At 38.2% G+C, this 20,559-nt stretch overlaps 2 protein-coding genes across 11 annotated transcripts in view; both read left to right on the forward strand.

The window, feature by feature from the left end:
- LOC134537378 (protein Son) overlaps nucleotides 1–18,203 on the forward strand; it is a 42,364-nt gene extending 24,161 nt beyond the window's left edge. For 3 of the 10 annotated variants that reach the window (XM_063377737.1, XM_063377738.1, XM_063377745.1), the window contains 4 exons: nucleotides 7,663–7,810; nucleotides 13,180–13,344; nucleotides 15,024–15,139; nucleotides 17,899–18,203. In XM_063377737.1, coding sequence (XP_063233807.1) covers nucleotides 7,663–7,810; nucleotides 13,180–13,344; nucleotides 15,024–15,139; nucleotides 17,899–18,012 — 543 coding nt within the window. In that variant the 3' untranslated portion in view covers nucleotides 18,013–18,203. Of the gene's footprint in view, nucleotides 1–2,245; nucleotides 2,993–5,885; nucleotides 7,811–13,179; nucleotides 13,345–15,023; nucleotides 15,140–17,898 lie in introns of those variants that run through there. The other 7 variants (XM_063377740.1, XM_063377741.1, XM_063377739.1 and 4 more) reach the window with 7 other exon arrangements.
- Nucleotides 1–20,559, forward strand: part of LOC134537381 (uncharacterized) — an 843,397-nt gene that overhangs the window by 791,940 nt on the left and 30,898 nt on the right. The window lies entirely within an intron of this gene.

Below are 20,559 nucleotides of genomic sequence, written 5' to 3' on the forward strand. Positions count from 1 at the left end.
GAACACGGCTATAACGAGGTCTTTTTGAGGAATATATGGCGTGATCGCTTGAAGCGCGCCTTGGTTATTTGTCTGCTTTATCTCCACCCCTCTCGCTCGCCACTAGACATCTTGCCGTTGACACCTGTCATATTCTTCAGCCATGCAGTCGCCACCTAAGTGCGTGGCTTTAAAAATAGAATCCCATCCTTTCTTTCTTTTATCAAACTTCCGCTTGGCTTCAAGGCCAAGGTATGCTCGACTCGAATAAACCAAACCTTTGAATATACATATACTTGTACGCATTTCTTATTATTTAGAAAATAGACAGTCTTATTTTTTCTCGCCATTAAACAACAATGCGCACTTTTTTTAAAAAATATAAATGCTCTTAGTTAATTTGTTGGCACATTTTCATTAACGAATAATATTGTTTATAACTATGTTAGGCTAAAAACGTCAGAGCCGTCTTTATACTTGTTGCTAATTGATCGTGTTAATACACAAATATTTATAAACTTGTTTGGAATTATTTCAGTTGTGACACGTTTACAAACACGTCACGTTATTTATTTTACTATCTTACAAATAGTAGGTACTACCGTATTTATTTCCGAATCACTAGGACAGTTTGTTGTAACTTTTGTTTCGGTCAGTTGTTGGAGTATCTGTCCGGAAAGGGGGTGGTGATGGTTTGAGTTTAATCCCAAATTTATTTTCTAAAAAAGTTTACAGGTTTCTTTAAATGAAAAAAGAATAGTTTTCCTGCGACTATTTTGTTTGAGGCGTACGTGCGTTGCCGCACTCCTGCGTGTTTGTAAGAAATTAAATCGTCGCGCTACACTAGCGTCACCTGTTAGGAACATCCCAAACCAACACGGCCGCCAGCAGCCAGCCCACGTCGACAATAGATAGCAGCACAATGCTGCGTCGGCCACGGGCCAAGTCGAGTAATCAATTGCGGACTGAGATGCTATACTTACGTGGCGTGGTAGGGTATTCTGGTTATTTTGACGCAATCACTGATCGCATCCGTACTTGTGGGGTATCGTTTTAAAGAGAATTTACTCATCTGCTCACAGAAATTAAGATTTCATTAATATAACCTGTTATTTTCCAATTATACAGGTTTAAACACAATTTTTAAGCTATTTTTGGTTAATTTTTATTTTTTGGGGGCCAAAATCTGTCCAATTCGGTTATAGCGAGGATCAAACCCGGAACCGTGACACTTCGCTATAACTGGACTCTAGTGTATAGGTTATTTATTTTACATTGAATTCAGTGATGTAAAGTAAGGGGAAACTATTACACTAATAGATTGGTTTAATATGTTGGGCAAACATAACAACCGCATTATCAGCTTACTTAATTTTACCAAGAAAAGATTTTTTAAATATATAAAAATTAAACTTGTACAAATCCGGCATAAAACATCCGGCTGTGAATGTAAATTAACTACTTGGCTATCCTGACATGCTACATGGTTTTTGAGTAGATAGGTATACCTACACAGCTGCAGGATCCCACCCACCTACCATATTAACTTCTGCTGGCAATATTTATCTTGACAGCTCTGGCAATTATCTTTTCTGTGGGTTGAGAAAAAAAAAATAGGTTGCTTCACAGCGCAAAAAATGTTGCCACTTTTACCCAATCACAGCACACACCGCCTTCTGCCCTTTCTGCATTCCGCTTCTTCACTCCTCGTAACATTCAGTGTCAAACAAAAATTTTCCTTATGAAATCAGTGTCAAATGGTCTTAATGTTCGTTAAAAATATACAGTTGTGTTATGTTTATGGTCGTTCTGGTGGCAGCAGTAGGTGGTCTGGTAAGTTTTTATTTTCGTTAGGATGTCTGGCATTAAATAAAATTATATTTAATTTTGAAAACTGACCAGTTTCGTGCCAGACGTCTAAAACACAGACTTTGTGCGGAAAAAAAAATTGCATATTTTGACGTATAGGATTTGGGGTAGGTCAAATGGTCCAAAAAATGTTTATTACTACCCTATTCCACTGTGAGTGGTAGTAACAACTGGGTTTTACCGTATTATTATTATTATTATTACCTATAAAATTGGATGCTTGCAAATAGTTATTTGTAAATGATGTCTTGAATTACCATAAATATTTTTAGCTTTGCATTGCAATACTTTTCTGGGTACACTTAAATCCTAACAGCTTCAGTTATGTTGCATTAGCATTGCTTTTTAGAGGAGTGGTGATCCGGTATTTGTAATTGCTTATTTTTTTCTCTTCTAGGTTTCTGATACAATCCTTGACAAGGCCGACACTAATACCTCCGCCCCAGCACAGATACCGAATTAGCACCCACAGTCGTGTGTTCGCGTAGTTCAAATGGATCTTTGAAACTGGCAAATAGTCAGGAGTCGATAACTCAATATTCTTAATACGGATGTCTGGAAAATGGCCACTTTATCTGAGAACTTGCTTTAGATTTCGTCATTGTGATACCTTTGTAGTGTCATACTGAGGATGTACAATTGTGATATTGCTAAGTACCAAGAATAAACATTTTTCTACTTTTTTTTAATATCTTGTGCTGTGTTGTGTACTCAAAAGTAACAGCAACGGAATCCCTCCTACTTGAGTGATCGTGTTTGCTTTATCGAATTGTGCGAATGTTGTCAAACAAGTGCATAAGTTTGCATGGTGTCCTGCATGTTATTATTAGTATTACTTTTGTGTAGAACTGGAATGACAACATCAAAATGTTGGCAAATAATGTGAATAATAAAACACATTTTTAATATTTTACTGAAGTGTTACTTTAAGCCATGAAAGAATAATTGTACTAGGTATGATTGTGATTTATTTTCCTAAATCTGTTTCATGATTGGGGCATTTGTGTGTTATTTATGACAACTAATCTTAAGTTTGTTTCTGTACCTGTTTTGTACAGCTGTCTGTTGTGTCTCTTGTACATCTTTGATTGCAGCCAATTAAGTTCTTGAAGCATTGAATAAATATTTTTATTGCCGTTATAAATTTCGTTTTATCTGTACATTTGTTCTGAACAAGTTACAAGTTGGAATCAGAGTACAAGTGTATTTTCAAATTTTTAAATGCCAATTCAGAATATAATTTGCCTTTAGGGAAGCTGTTATCAAGAAACATAAAAACTAGTGATGGGTTGAATTTCCATTTTCTCGAATCCGAATAGAATCTCAGTGTGTTTTGAATTCACCCCCCTCAAATCTGAATATAGGTTTCAAAAGTAAAAATAAAATTATGTAATATAAGTAAAAATTTTAACAAATATAAAATGCTTTGTCATAGCACTTTCTTGCTGAGGTTGTTAGTTAAATAATAGGACAGTGACAAAAAGTAAAATTTAAATTTTGAAAGTATGGTGGCACCAGAAATAATTTAGTCATACAATCAAATTTAATTTTCCTGTGATAAAAAACTTATTTAGATGTACATAGTTTCAATAACACAATTCTTGTTTTGATATTTGAGTATTTTTATATATGAATGAAAATAATATAGAAAAAATTATTATACAACAAATTATATTATTATGAATTGGAAATCTTGAACCAACGTTATTTTGACATAGAAGGCTTCATAAAATCTAATAAAAAGTTGTCTGATAGATGGAATATTTTTCTTCTCGCACAAAAATTCCATATGGTGTTACGATAATTAAATATATATCTGCACTTAATGAAGCTGAAGAAAATATATTCTGTACCAATAATTAACATACAAAACCATCATGCCAAATAATTTAAATTTTTTAAAAAACAACCCATTATAGGTGAAAAAAGGGGTAAGTTAAGTATGTTTAAAAAATGAAAATATCTCTGAATATAATTAAGGGTACTAAGTGATTGTGGGTATCTATAAAAAGTAAAAACAATACAAAAACCACAATGTTACCATTTTACGTAATGCAACTCCTAAGGGATGAAAACTGGTAGTATGGTTTTAAGGTTAATAATTCTGAAATAATTTAAGTATATTAAATTATTTTGAGTACCAATAATAAATTCAAAAATTACCAACCACAATTTTAATAGTTTGTGAAATTAAAACCCTAAGGTTGTTGAAATAAAAATCTAATACTTTAAATTCAATGAGATTAAGAAGTTAGATACTAAAAATAACTTGCATCTAGAATACATTGTGCATTTTTTTTTTGCTTTTTTTATTTTTATTTTTTTATTCTGCTTTAAATGGGGGTGAAAACGGGGTAAGTTTTCATTTATTTAAAAAATAGTATATCCGAAACTATTTTAAAAGTGAGTACTTTTACTATTTTTTCTATATTTCACCTCAAAAGCAGTGAAACAGAGGCACGATAGTTTTTATACTAATAAATTACATATCCAAGCAAATTGGGATGAGCAAGAATAACATTAAAAGTTCTGATTTAATATAATGTTTTAATCTTTACAATTTTTCCATATTCTACTGCAAAACGGGTGGAAAGGTGGTAAATTTTTTTTGATTATTATAAAAGTCATATGTCTGAAGCTAATCAAGCAGGCCATATAAGTTATGTGGTATGAATTATTTACATGCAATATCTTCCCTTCTCTTTTTGACACTTTGTTGAAGTTATATTTTTTAAAAGGTGAAATATTGTAAGTGTAGTTTTAACATTAAAAAATAATATCTTCTCATCCATTCTTACTTCAATTAAGATATCGGAAATGATAAATAAACGTAGTTTCAGCTACCTTCTCTAATTAAATATACCTCTTATTTTTAATAGGGGTAGTAAATTTTTAAAAAAATAAAAATAATAAATCAACATTGGCAAGATAAATTTTAACTTAATAAGAATATAAGTTTATTACAATATTATTTTTGGAATTCACACCAGCGGTAAAAAGAAAAAAAAAGTTAGCGTTTAATGGATATTGACATATTTACTTGATTCTGGATTTTTTTTTTCACACCAGCATTCGTGTTCGCTCTTCGAAGCGTGTGTGGTTGGAGAGTTAGTCGGCAGTCGCACTTGAACTCTGATCCCTGACCGTGTGTAACTTGAAGAGTAACAAATTTTCAGGTGGTTTTTGCCAGGCCGCGAGGCGCGCCCGTGCCTCGCGGGCGGGCACTCCGCCAGGCCCGGACCATCCCGCGCGCCGCGGGGGTGGACTCTGGGCCTGCGTGGGGCTCTGACGCTCGTCGCCAGCCAACCACCCTCGCTCGCCCCGTCGTGTGTCGGATATATACCATTTGAATTAAAGTACCAAGTGAAAAAATTCTGCAATAAATATTTGTAATGGCCGTCGCCAGCCAACCTTCCTTATAACCCTGTCCTGAGTCTCAGGATAGTAGACATGTGTTAGATATTTAAAAATACTATTTGGATAAAAGTACTAAGTGAAAAAATTCAGCAATAGATGTTTGTAACGGCCCATACGCGTCCAATGAATTTTACTCTGAACCAGAGATTATTTCAGAGTCCAGTCTAAACCTAAACTTATTTGTTTGGTCATCCGTGTTTTACGTCGCGAGATTTTTGAAAAAAGAAGGGTATCCCCTTCTGTAACTATGCTATTGGAAACATGCACAAAAGCCATGTTTATGTTCTGTAGCTAGATTATTGCATTTTTTGATAGATAATAAATTTTAAAACATGGGCGTAATAGATGTGCAGTTTATAATAATTCGAAAAAGAAGATCAAAAAAAGTTTCCCAGTTACTGGTAGCCGGCTATTCTTAGTTGAAAAGCAGTACCTTTTCCGACCAGTCTGTTTTAACATGTTTCAACGTTCTGTTTGCCGTGGAAATGAGTGCACGAAGGCCAGGCTGTCCAGGCAGTTTGCCGCGGGCTGAACGTCGCGAGGCGACAATTGCGGAACCCCGAGGCGTGCAGGGGGGTTGGCTTGTGGTCTGCCCGCACGCACCTGAGAATTTGTTACAGGGCCTTAGCTGAGTTTCCGCAGCATTCGGGAGGCGAGGAGCTTAGCTTGCCCTCGTGTGTGTGCTCACGGTGAGTAAACAAGCAGCTGTGTCGCGTGGGAGGACGTGCCCCGTGAGGTGAGGGCGTGTCCCGCCGGCCGAACCGAGGGAGGTGAACAACCGTGTCCCATTGATTACCTGTGTCCAATAATTAGTTCATTATCTTTGAAAGATTTGTGCAATGGGAGTGCATGACTTGATGTAGGCTTTTGGACATACGCCATTGCTAAGCACATGTATGTCTGTAGAAGAAGACTACATGTGCTTAGCAATGGCGTATGTCCAAAAGCCTACATCAAGTCATAATTAGTTCAGTTGTCCAGTAATATCCAGTGAATATTTGAAGTTCGTAAAGTCATTACCCTGACAAAGGTTCTTCGCAGGTATTTTGCTTTCAAATTTTATACCATTTGTGATGAAGTAAAGCAAAATTGTTTGTAACTGTTTTAAAAAAAATTTTGTCTTTGTTTTTTAATTTTTTTTTCTCACAAATGTTAATTAACTGCCATTCCCAGACCATGTGATCAAAATTTTCACTGATTGTCATTCACTGTAGTAAATTTGATGAGTAACTTTGTTTTAAAAATTATATTATGTATTATTTCTTAATCTTAACTGTGTGTGGTTTGTTATAGATAAAAGGTTCAGAGATGGAAAAGTGGAGGTAAAGTAAGCTGGCTGTTGGATTGTACACCGTTTGTACCCAAGTACTAACCAGGCAATATTTTTTTAATATGGTTTTAAGGAAATTATTATTGTGGATCTTTCATGGATTAATAATAATTTGCCAGAATTTAGATAAAAAAAAGAAGATAGTCTGCTCTACCGTGATATCTGCTAAATATTACATCAAGTTGCCTTCAAGTAACGAAAGCATAGGTTTCGTGTTTGATTACACACCTTCAGTTTGAATTTCAGTGAGTTGGCAGCATGTGTCGCAGAACTGTGTTGCTAAGCCCCCTCCATAATGCCTCTGTGGCTGGCTAGCTGCATGCACTTCACACCAATTTATATTGGTTTTCACTTTTTCTTTAAAATCAATATTTAATAATAATTTAATACTTTAAGTTGCATATGGACTCAGAAGAAACATTCATTGAAGGCTTGATTTATTGATGTAATTATTCACTGTCCCTGTCTGCAAAGTTCACAGTCTCTCACAAAGTTAAATTTCTGTCCACTTGACTTGGGTGTATTTCTTCTTCAGTTAGTTGAATAAATAGTGTGTCAGTATCCTTCCGTGAGGCGACAAGGATTCTGTAAGAAAATAGTTCATGTCCATATTTAATACCAATTATCTATGTTCTACAAGTTTCAAAAGTAGTACGACAGTTTGCTTTGCGAAAGCAGATGGACTGCGTTTGGAAATGCTAACTATCCCCAGTTGGCGGGGGGGAGGACATCATCGGAAGAAGATTGCAAATGTATCTGCTGCTACCAAGGTTAATGCAGACGTTTAATGGGGGGAAAAAAAATTTTTTTTTTTCCAACACAACACTTGTATTACCACAAGTACAAAGTATTTTTTTTTTTTTTTGTTGAGGAGTGTTAACACCGTGCATGTGTTGAAGCTGTTGTGTCGGAGGTAGAGGTTGTGGTGTGTGCCGTCGGGAAGCGAGGCGTGGTAACGGCAGGCTGTCTCTCGTGAGCGTGCCGTGAGCGGGTGTCTGACGGGCTGGTGTCGTGGCTCCGGCAGAGCGAGGCGCTGACAGCCGCGGGTCTGGTTTGGGTCTCGGCAGGACCAGCTACAGGCGGCTGCTCCCCTCAACAGCGGCATGGGCATGACCCTGCTCCAGAAGATGGGCTGGCGGCCGGGCGAGGGGCTCGGCAAGAACAAGGAGGGCTCGCTGGAGCCCCTCAGTCTCGAGGTCAAGATGGACAAGAAGGGTGAGTGCGCGTCTGTCTCGCGTCTGCGGCCGCCTCGGGGGAGTTCATTTCGGGACACCTGTATTCCGCGAATACATTCCGTGTCGGGGTATTTCACAAAATACTGTAGCTTTTCTCCTGTGGTCATTGGCTGAGGTCGGTGAGAGGTGTCGTTCCCGCTCTTGACGGGGCCAATGAGAATGTGGTCACCGCACTGCTGCACCCTCACAATTTGCCATGACTCTTAGAAAAAGCTACAGTGTTTTGTGAAATACCTTGACACAAAATGAAATCACGAAATACAGGTGTCCCTAGTCATCGCTAATTTGCACTGTGTGTCACAGGGAAAACCTAAAGAACCGACAAAGAGAGATGAATGCACAGGTAGGAAACGAGCCCGAATCGGCCAATGTTAAATGGAAAGATGGAAAGACAGCTCGTGATTAAGTGGAAGGAATTAGTTGGACCTACTGACCGCCACATTCGGCTGATAGCGAATAAGTAAATATGTACAGACAAACAACAAGTTTGGGCAGCACAAAGGCAGACAAGAGGACCCGAACAGTAATACTAAACAGATAATATGGACAGAACACCGACAATACGGCTACGCAAATGCAAACTCGGCTATAAAACAGGTGTTCTGACAACTTGACGACGACAGCTCAGACGAACACCCTAGCAATGCAGTACAAACTTGCAATGGCGTATGTCCAAATTGATTTAAATCAAACTCTTCCATTCAGAGAATGTTGTTATGTGTCGTTAAAGTTTTGCTGTAAGTAACAGATGATAATACAGACAGTCTTTGAAAATTATTATTTTTTTTTTTCCCAACCATTTACATCATTTCAACCATTTGCAATAAAACATTAACTTATAATATAATTATAATGTTACAAGAAGTAAGAAAACAAGAATCTTTTGGATTCCACTCTGCGCATCAACTACTTTCCGCTTTCTTGATGAGGAAGGACAAGTAACACCATAACTCAGAAGTGTGTCCAAACAGTCTTGTGTCCTTCATGACTTTGTGTTATTTTTATTTTTAAGTTTTATTTTATGATGGTAACTGGTAATGGAAAATTACTGTTTTGATTTGGTGTTCAAACCACAAATACTTATCCAGTGTATTTAATATAAATCTAAATTTAAAGCCACTTTCAAAGGCATGGCTGACGAAATTGTAATGGACAGAGCTTAATTTACGACTTAGCCAGAAGCGTAGCCAGGATTTGTGTAGGGGGGGGGGGGGGGGGGTTAAGAAGCATGGTCTCTCTCTCCCCCCCCCCCCCCCCCCCCCCCCATATTAAAGCGGTGGGTCCGTGGGTCCTCACCCGGAAAAATTTGTATTTTAAGGTGTAAAATAGTGTTATTTCAGCAGTTTTTTGTACTTAACTTTAAATATTGTAATGGTAAAATATTATTAATTTTTTAATAAAAAAATTGTTTGAGTGATGAACTAAGAAATTAATTAAAGATATTTTAATCAATCCAAGTGCCTTATCCACGGCCACTCAAAATCATAAATCATGCTCGAAGCTCGACAATACAAAAAAAAAGGAATAAAAATGGTTGGGTTTCGGCAGAACTGGCCTATTCCTGGAAACAATTAGCTTTAGCTTGAAGAGTTACCCAGTCACCACCTGCTTATAATTACCACGCTGGTTAAATACAGTAGGTGTAATTATGTATTTGAAAGCTTGGGACTAAGGTTCTGCGAAGCTTCGAGAATGTCGAATCTCGAATCGAATTTCGTGTGGTTCGACGAATCGAATCCTAGTTTAAAAAGATTCGTGCCATATTTCACTTACATAAACCATAAACACAAACATAATTTCCGTGCGTGCACACTGACAAAGGCACTTGTGTGGCATTAAATTCAATGCAACGAATTAATAATGTGACGAATCAACCAACATTATTTTGCTCTTTCAGTAATAGCTATTCATCTCCATCATAGCGTATTTATTTTCGACGATGCCAGTGTGTATACGTTATCCCGCATGTCAACAGCAGCTCTGGAAACGAAAGCGAGAGATAGTTTGCATCGCGCCCACCAGGATGCGCTAGTGATGATGACTAATCATGGCGGACACGCATTTAGGAAACACAGACGGGAATTACGTTAACAGGTTAAATAATCTTTTTTTAATAATAGAAAACATTACGTTTATTAGTTTTTAAAATCTTAAAAGAACTAAAATATAACTCCCATAATTATGACATCATCATTTAATAAGTCTGAAATGTTTTTAACGCCAACTTAGGAATGTTACGACCAAGATCAAAACCTCAACAATGCGGTACGAGATTTTTTTAAATTATCAAATTGTTAAACAAATTATTTTGATTAACAAAACTATCTTATGAAGAAAAAAGTTACTTCTTTGAATAATGCTGTTTTCTTGAAACGAATTAAGTAGGGCGCTGCAGTGTTTGTCTAGATAGTTAAGACAAAACAATTTTGATTACTGTGTTTTTCGACTTTGCGTTAACCGTGTTTTTTGGTTATCCGTGGACCCATTACCCCGGATAATCGGGAGTCTACTGTATTTGGAGATGCAAGACTGACTATGTAATGCGCATACCGGCATACGTGAACAGCTGAGCTTCATCAGCATCATGTGATTAAAGTAGCGTGCGATATTCTTGTACACGAATGCCATAGCTGTGGTACACGTACCCCAATGGGAAGCCTACAACTCACGTAGTTTCGGTTCCCTGCAAGAATTTCCTAAGATTTCCGAAGTTTTGCGTTTTGGTATTAACGCCACTTCAGTCGCTAAATCAGAAGTTCAAGCATGTTGTGACTAACCTAACCTAACCCTTCGATTTTTTTTTATTTAAATTTTTGAGAGAAATCCGAAGTTGCACGAACGTGGTAGGGAACCGAAACTACATGAGTTGTAGGCTACCGATACCCCAATACTCCGGGTGTACTACAGGCATCGTATGTAACAGCGTCCAACAGACACAACTCCCGTTGACAAAAGGCAACATAGTTATGGTACATTATGCTAAATTTGTCTTAGCGTACCACAGAATGCGGACTCGTAAACTATCTTTTTGCGCAGTGTTTTGTAGTGACTTGAAACATTTACTGCCACATAAAACCAATACTATTGAATGTTAATATACTCTAATGCGTTAGTAATTCATGTTATTCACTTTTACTCAATTGCAGGACAACCAGAATCTACTTAATTATTTTTTACGTTGGCTCGGCCACGCTTGTCTACCCAAGCAGTTTACCGTCTGCCGTGGCCATTGTTTTACTGTATTGGACATGGATACAGGACAGATTGCAATGGAAGCAGGGTGTCCACAAGGAAAAAATATTTTGTACCAACTTAGGCGAGAAAAAAGTACTACATTAGAAAAAAAAAAGTACTAAATTATAATTTGTTATAGTTTTTAACAATTTAGGGAGTTATTATGACATTGGAATGCTCGAAATTAAATATCACACCACACACACATACATTCCATAGTTTGTTAAAAATAATTACGCTTAATAATAAAACATATTGGAGTTACTGTAATAATATTATTATATTAAAGAAACATGTACTAGATCTGTACTAAACCACTAAAAAAGTTATAAAAGTACAAGATCTAGTACAAAAGTAATAACTGTGGACACCCTGAATGGAAGACCAAAGTACCTCTGAGCCTGAATCGGTACAGAGCGGCAGCATCCAGCCAGAGATTGAGTCAAAAACAAAATGAAAATAGAACAAGGCTCTGTGGAAACACTATGAAGTTGTGGATGAAAAAACAGCCATGTGCAAACATTGCAAAAAGAACATCAAAACTCCAACAAGTAATTATCTACTTTACCGAATATTGTGGTTATTTAATTTTTTTGTTAACTAGAAGTGTGCAGCAACATAATATTTTGACCTTTTCTGTGCATCATGAATAAAAATTAAAACAAAATATTAATATTTTAATGAGTAATTGCTGGTATCATTGTTAGTTAATTTCGCTTAACTAAAATATCAATATTTATACTGGATGTTAAAATCTGTAAATTGTTTACATTTAAACTTGAACATTAATGTGGTTTCAAAGTATATAGGTATTTTGTTGTTATGTAAAATTCATGCAAATATGCAATACATTGAATTATTGAATGTGTGACCTGCCCCTCTAGGTACAACAACGTGTCTTATTATTCAAATTCCAAGATGACATGTAACTGAATATACTGAATACCTGGCTGAAAAAACTTCTCAGTCAAGTGTCAAACTTCAGCAGGGAAAAAATTCTTATGATTCGAAAAAGATTCGAGGTTCGGGAATCTTTAAAGATTCGATTCGTGATTCGATTCGAGACAAAAATCCTAGATTCGCAGAAGCCTACTTGGGACTCGTCACGGCGTCACAACCTTATAGCTTCTGCTCGCGAGAGGGGTAGGGGAAGGGAAGGAGAATCGGTAGGGCTCGCTTACTCTTCCCCTCCAGTGCAGTGGCCGGTGATAGCAGTAAGACACCCAGGCTTTTAGCTAACCTGCTTTCAGATAAGAAAAAAAATGGGGCCTAAAGGGGGGAGGGGGTTAGAACCCCTTAAAAAACCCCCCTGGCTACGCCCCTGGACAGAGCAAAATATTTATAACTGTCCCGAGTTTGTACCAAAGTGTTAAAAACATATTATACATGTATGTATGTCTTGCTTCAAAATATTGAAAATGATGGAAATTAACACTGTGCATAAAATGACACGAATAGGTACTGTAACAAATTATTAAAATTACTTGGAACCAAATTTCTAACAGTATAAAATAAATTAATTTTTGGATTTATTTTATCTGCTTCTATTATTTTCCTGTGATCGCTTTCTTTTTTAACTGTAGGTGTAACAAAAGTTAAACTGGTTTTTATCTTTGCCTTACCCTCTGCTAAAATTTGTTAAACTGTTGATACTGAGATACATTTTGAAGTTGCACAGAAATGCAAGAAATACAAGTTATAACATGGAAATAAGTAGCACTTGACCAAAACTTAATTCAAATCGTAAAAAGGGGAATCTTTTAATTTTTTTTAAATTCAAGAAATGTTGCGTGAATAGATCAGAAAAATTAATTTAATTTTGTTTTTATTGTGCATCTCTTAATTGAATAAATCTAAACCATAAACGCTAGCTAATTTATTCGTATTCGGAATGTATCTCTTTTTCAGACCGATTTGTTTAAAATTATTTTATTGTGAAAACGAGGCGCATAAATTTTACCCCTATTTTGTTGGCGTAAGTATTTCGAAACAACTTTTATGAAAATGAAAACAATGACGTGGAAGTGAAGCATGGTAGTTGCCTTGTGACAGCTTGTAGCTGTAGAGTCTCGGTGAGCTGGTACTAGCGCTGGTGCTACGTGCTTCGTCTCGCAGGGCTGGTATCGCAGGACGAGTTGCGCCCCAGGCACTTGGTACCGATGCACCACCAGCACCAGCAGTACCACCCGCACCACCCGCAGTACCAGCAGTACCAACAGTACCAACAGCAGTACCAGCACCATGCCCACCACCGGCCCATGCCCGGCAGGAACCTGTCAGGTGAGCCGTGCGGAACGCTTGTATCGTGGTCCCCCCCCCCCCCCCCCCCCCCTCACGTGCTGGCGCGTTCCGTAACAAAATGTTTGCTGTTCCAACAGTGAAATGGTTTTCTTCCCAGAATTGCCAATGTAGGGTGCTTTGTGATTCGCGTATGTCTATGTTTACCAGTACTTACATACCGTATTTACTCGAATAATCGTCGTCATCGCTTAATCGTCGCACCTATTGTTTGAGGTAATGAATTTGGTATTTAAGATTCTCCTAATAATCGTCGCACCCTAATTTATTGACGGCGACTGAGGCGCGAGGCGCGATCGGAACAGCCGTAAACACGATGGAACACAGCCTGCTTTCACGTGGCGTGTGGCGCTTCTCTTTGGTCCGACCTTGAGCGGAATGTCCTAGTTGGCCGTGTGGGAGGAAGGAATGTGTGTGGAAGATAAGATGCTACCCGTTTATTTTTTATACCGTCTGCAACATTGGTTCGTCTTAAAAATTTTCAGACAAAACTTTTAAGTATAAATTAAAATATTTTCAAACAATTTGATCAGATTTGATAGTGTACCTAATACCTACTAAGGTAGTTAATATTTTTTTTTTGTCCTTGAACTCTTGTTTTTTCAAACTCTTGCAGTTATTGTTGGTTGTATCAAAAACTTATCCAGGCAAAAGATTTTGGTATTACTCCTGTGAGTTATAATACGTTCAAACGGATGTGATATTTTCCATTTAATGGTAGTTACAGTAATTTTTCTGTTTTTCAAAAAAGTTTCCCCATTTCTACCCCTTTGGTCAGATGCTGCCCATTAACGAACTCAATTGAGATTTTACACTACTAGATTTTGAGGTGTCAGTTTTGAAGTGATTTGTGAAAAATTGCAACATTTATTGTGTCCAAAAAAATATGTATAGATGTATAACCTTTCAAGTTAATGGTTTTGGGGTCTGTCGACCATGAAACGAAAAACTGTATAATGCCTACAATAGGTAGTATTTCTTTGAAATCTCCCTAAAAAATAAAACAGTTGCATGGAGTCCACACGTGACAAGTGAAACTTCTTGCTTATTATGTTGTTAGGTATAGGAAACATAATTCTCTTTGGCTGAAGTTGCAGATCAATAAAATATATATGGACGTATTAGAGCGCTGAAATATGCTATTGCACAAGTATGCGAGTGAGCAAGTATTCTGCATAATTTATACCTCTTTCCTTCTGTTTCCTCCTCTATTGGTTTCCCTGCCACGTACCGAACTGTTCCCCTCCTCTTCCGGTTCCCCCACCACATACCTAACTATTCCCGCTGTGCGTTCGGAATTGTTGTATGTAACGCTTGAAAATTGTAGCCCCCCCCCCCCAACAAACAAACAAGTTTCACTTCAGTAGTGTCCCGGCAATCCTTTTTATTTATTTAGTGTAACACCTAGATATTTTTCTTCCTTTTTTAATATTAACTGGAATCGAGAACCGATGTTCTTTAGGAATTATTAAAGTGGAACCGAACTGACGAATAAAATCATAACTGCTCAGCCCTAATTAAAACTTATAGTTTCATTATTTTAAAAAAAACATTATTTTCTTCCAAATTTAGAAATACTAAGCGTTTGCTTGATGTTTACAGTCAGTATTTTTTTTTTAATGTTTGGTGCGTGGACTAATGAGCATATATGTGTATTGCAGGGAAACACCCCGTGTCTTTGATCAACGAGTTTTGTTCGAAGAGGGGATGGGTCCCCCCCAGGTTTGATATTTGTTTTGAAAACGGGCCGGACCACAAGAAGAATTTCATGTTCACAGTGAGTTGATAATTTTTTTTTCCCCACACAAAAAAAAAATTTTCTTGGAATGCATTATATAATGTTAGTTGAATCTTGTGCTTTCTTTAGTAGTCGATTATGCTTAAAGCAGATTTTATTGACCTTATGTTCCTTGGTTTTGTCTTAGCTGTGTGCTGAGTACTCCCTAGACCTTGCATTTCCCAACCTTTAACTGATCACCGCATCCTGACTGTATACTTTTAAACTCGCTCGCAGTAGTTTTTATATTTTTTTTTGTTTTAAACTTTTGTTGTTTTATTATAAAAATAAATTAGATTTACTTCATGACCTGTAGCAGGGTGGCTACTGGCGGGAAAAACAGGGAAATGTCAGGGAATTATGTGCGAATTGCGGGGGAAAATGTTTTAATAAGTAGTAAGATTTCGCTGATATTCGTTGCAAGGACGTCCATGTGGCTTGTTTAAGTTTTTTTTGCTAGTCACGTGTCAGGCTCGACAAAATTGAGAATGATTAAGAGACAGGAAATTTCTCGATTTATCCTCCAAAAATTTTTTTAGAGAATTTATGTCTTAAATTAGTGAACAATTAGGTAATTAGGTTATTTTTTTAGGTATCTCAGAAATACTTTAGTGCAAAACACACAAATAACTACGAAAGTTTGTTAATTTGTGTAGTTTTTCCAGACACGAAGCTTTAAATATAATTAGATGTATTTCAGGTTGTTAAAAAATCAATGTGTACAACCAACAAAATAAACAATATCAAGAGCATTGTGTGGCATTTGTTGGCAGTTTTTTTACCATGGTGTGTAGAAAACCTTTGGTATTTACTGTATATTTATGCGTTCTAGTTTTCATTTCCGCAGTTGTGAATAGCTAATTTTTTTTAACAATAAATACTGATTCGTACTAGTTTTATGCAAACCCAATGAAAGATATTCCCGAAGTATATATTTTAACACTACAGGTTGAAACATGCACAAATAAAAATATATTTTATAAAGGCAATAAATATTTACTACATTTGATCGCTTATATGTTGTCTGTTTATAACATGCAGTAGTGTTTGTTTTTATTTCTGCCTTCAATTCGCGATTTATTAAAATGCAATAAATGTTTATGGTTTTAATTTGTGATGAGTTCGGAACACGTTGGTACCAGCGTGGTACCTTCCAGCTGCAACTCAGCGGCAGTCAGCGGCAGCTTTTTTGCATGGGACCTTATGTTCAAGTAACTTTTTTGCATGTAAATAGCCCAGTCGCGTTATGCACAGCAAATAATTTGAAGCTCCATTGCAACCCAACCCAGTGCATTACCGTAGATCCTAGAAGGGGTAGGGGGACAGGGGGAGGGGGTTTATGGGGGTTCAGGGTCCCACTGGAATTTAAAAAACCTTTCACTGTGGATGCAAACTTTAAAACAGGGGATAATAAAGGTGTTTATAATCCCAAAGCTATGTTTTAAAGAAAACGTTTGGAATAATTTTAAAGTTTTGTGCTTATTTGCATGCGTGTAGGCCTGGACCACCCAGTGAGTGGTGTGTTTGTGACGCACAAGCGCAAAACCTCTGATTACACACGGAGCTCCCTTGCGAAGCCTACACATTTGGACCCTGGCACAGTAGTTCCAAAATTGCAACTTTTCCCACTTTTTTTATGTTTGTTTGTTTGTTTGTTTGTTTGTCTGTCTAAATCCAAGCACTTAACCGTTTTGTTTTTCCTGTCTGTATTTTTCGTGGATTATTGCTTTAGTTGGTAAGTAATACATCTTAAATCTGTTCAATTTGTGGTGTTGTAAGCTGATATTTTATACTCTGGAAAATGCCAGGGAACATTTTGGTAGAACTTCTGTAGCCACCCTGTGTAGGTATTATTTTGTAGATTGTACTAGTGTTTGTATATATGTGATAGTATTTTTACTTACCAAACTCTTGAAGCACCCTGCAATGGCCACATTCTTAGAGGATTACATATGGATTGTCTTGTCGACGTGTCAGCATTCTGACGAAATTGACCGCTATGTTATCCTTGGCAGTTGAAATGCATGACTTTAAACTTTGTTGTGAACGCCGGTTTCTTAGTATTTGTGCCATTTCTGTGTGTTTTAATTTCTAATTATACTTTTTGTTTTTGCTAACGTTTCAGAGCTATAGTGTGTCTCATCCTTGGATTGCAGTGTGCAATACAGTATAATGGGAATTTCCTCTGTCTTTCTAATGCATGATATTTGCTATTAGTGCTGTTCGTGTTTAAGTGTGCTCTGTTGCCAGATATACCAAAAAAGCATTCAAGTTTTAGACACAACTTCATAATGTAATGGAAAAAAAGTTTTTAATATACTTTAAAAAAATTCTTTTTGAAAGATGAATTTAGAATGAGAAAATTTTAAAAAACCAATTTTCATGTTGTATTTCATTGAAGCGAAATCTGATAATATTCAATTCTAAGCAAACGAAACTGGAAAGACACCATCGTGGTTTCAAATGTTTTTTTTTCTTCATTAATTAATTTATCTTGTAATATTAACAATTTTAGCTCTTGTTTTATTATGTGCCTTGTTTTTAATCGTGACTGAATCCTACAAATAATTTCTCCAGTGAAATAATGATCCTATGCAAAATTGTACCCCGAGTTAACGAATTCGTCTTAGCTGTTATCGCTCGGTCCCACATATTGCTTGAGTTTGGGGTATTACTGTGCATGTTTGTAAGTTGTCTCTGATTGCGGTGAGTCTGTGTGTGAGTGTGTGAGTGAGGTGCCCGGGCGGTGGTTGCTGCAGGTCGTGGTAAACGGCGCAGAGTTCAAGCCAGACGTGGCCAGTCCAAACAAGAAGACGGCGAAGGCAGAGGCAGCATTGGTGGCGCTCAGATCGCTTGGTGTCCTGCCTCCGTGAACGAGCCGATCGAGCAGATTGAGCCGAACGAGCCGTTCGAGCCGTTCGAGCCGAACGAGCCGATCGAGCCGAGCGTTCACTGGTTCTGACTGCCGTGTGGCAGTGGGTGTGTACATTTGTACAGAGGTTGTATTGTTCTGGCTCTTGTTTGTAATTCAAATGTGGTAAATTAAACCATTTTTGTAGTAAAATTAGTGTTTTTATTTTATTTTTCCCCCTGGCTCTTGATTCCCTTTCCCCCACCCCCCGAATTTTTTTTTTTTATCGTTACAAATGGCGGTAAAGAGTTTATCCTGGCATGGAATTTGAAACACATCTTAGTTAACGTTAAAAAAAAAATGTTGTGAATAAAATGCACAGCAGGTCACGCCACTGTTAATCAGCTGGAGAAGGTTCAGAAAATTATTATTGAAAAGAAACAAGCACCATGAAAATCGAACTAATTAAGTTCATGTTACAAAACCGAATAAAAAATTTTTTGCAGTAATTTTAAAATTGAACGGCTTATTTATGTAGTAAAGGGAAGTTAAAAAAAATATTTTGTGAGATTTGATTTTCAAATGGTATGAACTAGTTGTGCAAATTAGTTTTCAGGCAAGGTTCAAGCAAAATTACGTAACTGTGGTTTGATTGATTTGTTGCGTTGCATTGTGCTATGGTTCATTCTTCATGAATATCTTGCCTAAGTTAAGAAAAAAAACACACACCACAGTATTTTCTTTTCTTTTTTTTTCCAGAGCAAATTTACTAGCCGAAAGCCATCACATTGAAAGTAAAATTACTGATTGCGTAAGTGGGGTTAAATACAATAAATTACAAAACCTAATTACCAGTTCATACATAGTTGTAACAGTGCAAGACCCCTGCTCTCCTCAACTTTGCAGAGTATTTTTATTACTATTTTTTCAGTAAGGCAATACATCAGCTGATTATTCTGGCCAAGGTCAGTGTCACCTAGTTTTTTATACTGTATTATATCATTCTCAATATTCTTGTAAGTGATTTTGATCTTTAATTATTTTATTTAAAAAATGCCATTAAACTATGTTTTTACTGGTTGTTCACAATGTTTGCTAGTTGTATTGTTTTAAATGCATTTTCATTATTTTATTTACTTTCAATATTGGTCTTATACCTGTATTTTTGTGTTTGTATTTATTTGGAAGCTATAAGTATGTTTCTGGAATGTGTTGACGTCCCTCGGCTTCAGGTCCCCGTTTTCCCGTTGAAATAAATGTCCTGTTATGCCCGTACTGCCCTCGTCGGAGAGGTGTGGGTCCAGGCCAACGTGGCCGGGACCGGGAAAGGCGGGACCTGGAGGGAGAGTGAAGTGATTGCGAGGAATGTTGGTCGGTTGTCGCAAGCAGAACACGGCATTAACGAATTTCACGAGCCGTCTTTTATTAACGCTTATAAAGTCCTGCCGCAGCCTGGCGGAACCGTCGCGGAACAAGTGCCCTACCACGGTGACACGGACTCCCTGATGACGGGGCGGTTCTCAAATACGTTTCGGCGCGAATCGTAAAGTTTATTAATGCTAGGCTGACCCAGTGAGAGAGGGCCCGAAGACGGAGCGCTGTACATACGCGGCCCGTTACGTAATGTTCCGTGGACAGCGAAAAGTTCAGAGACTCGTAGCACCACGTTCGCGTTGTAGAAACTGCCCGCTAGACACGTCTCCCGATGACTCGTAAGTTAACAATGCTAAGCTGATTCGCGGTGGCAGCTCAGCTGCCGTGACCGACTGCGGACTGAGCGAACGTTCAATCCCGAGCGCAACGTGCGCGGCTCGCGGAGCAACGAACACGTCTGTCTCCGCTCGAGACCAGGACGCGACTGCCTCTCCCCGCTCGCCCGCGGGCCGGCGCCCGCGGGTGGCGGGGAGGGAGGGGAAAATCGGCCGGCGTGGGAGAGAGCTCCGTCCCGCGGCGCGCCAGGCTGCAATTACATACTACGGCGAAACACTTCAGAAAAAGTTATTGAATTATTTACAAAGACATACACGAGACATTAATTACACAGCGAACTTGCACAATGAATAATAAATAAAATAAGTTAATTACACACATTCAAATCCCTTAATCGTTTACAAATATATACACACTGAAATAAAAGATAAAGTCACATAGAAAAAACACTCGTTGGCATGCTAGGGCGCACGCGGGTGCGTCCCTGGCCGTCGCACACACTGGGGTTCACTGGGGGGGAAAACAGGCCCCCTCAGGCCCGCGTCGGTGGCCAGGTACGGCCTCTGTATCTGGGAGGGTACGACGACTGTCGTCATATGCCCCCCCTCTCCCGAGGCCGTCCTGGCCCCCGACGCCGACCTAGACCGGCAGCCGCGTCCGCGTCCGGCCACTTGTCTGGTCGTCGGAGCTCGTCACGTCATTCCGTCCGGGTCGGGCAAACTGGGGCAGGAGCTGCATCACGCTGCAGCGTAACCCCCCGTCGGTCGTTTGTCTTACGTCTCGGGGTTTGCGCTGACTCCCCCACTCGTAGTCCCGGAGGTAGTGAGGGGCCGTCTTCTCACGCGTGGACCGGCGCAAC

Source organism: Bacillus rossius, chromosome 12 (genome assembly GCF_032445375.1).
Source record: "Bacillus rossius redtenbacheri isolate Brsri chromosome 12, Brsri_v3, whole genome shotgun sequence".
In the NCBI taxonomy this organism is placed as follows: domain Eukaryota; kingdom Metazoa; phylum Arthropoda; class Insecta; order Phasmatodea; family Bacillidae; genus Bacillus; species Bacillus rossius.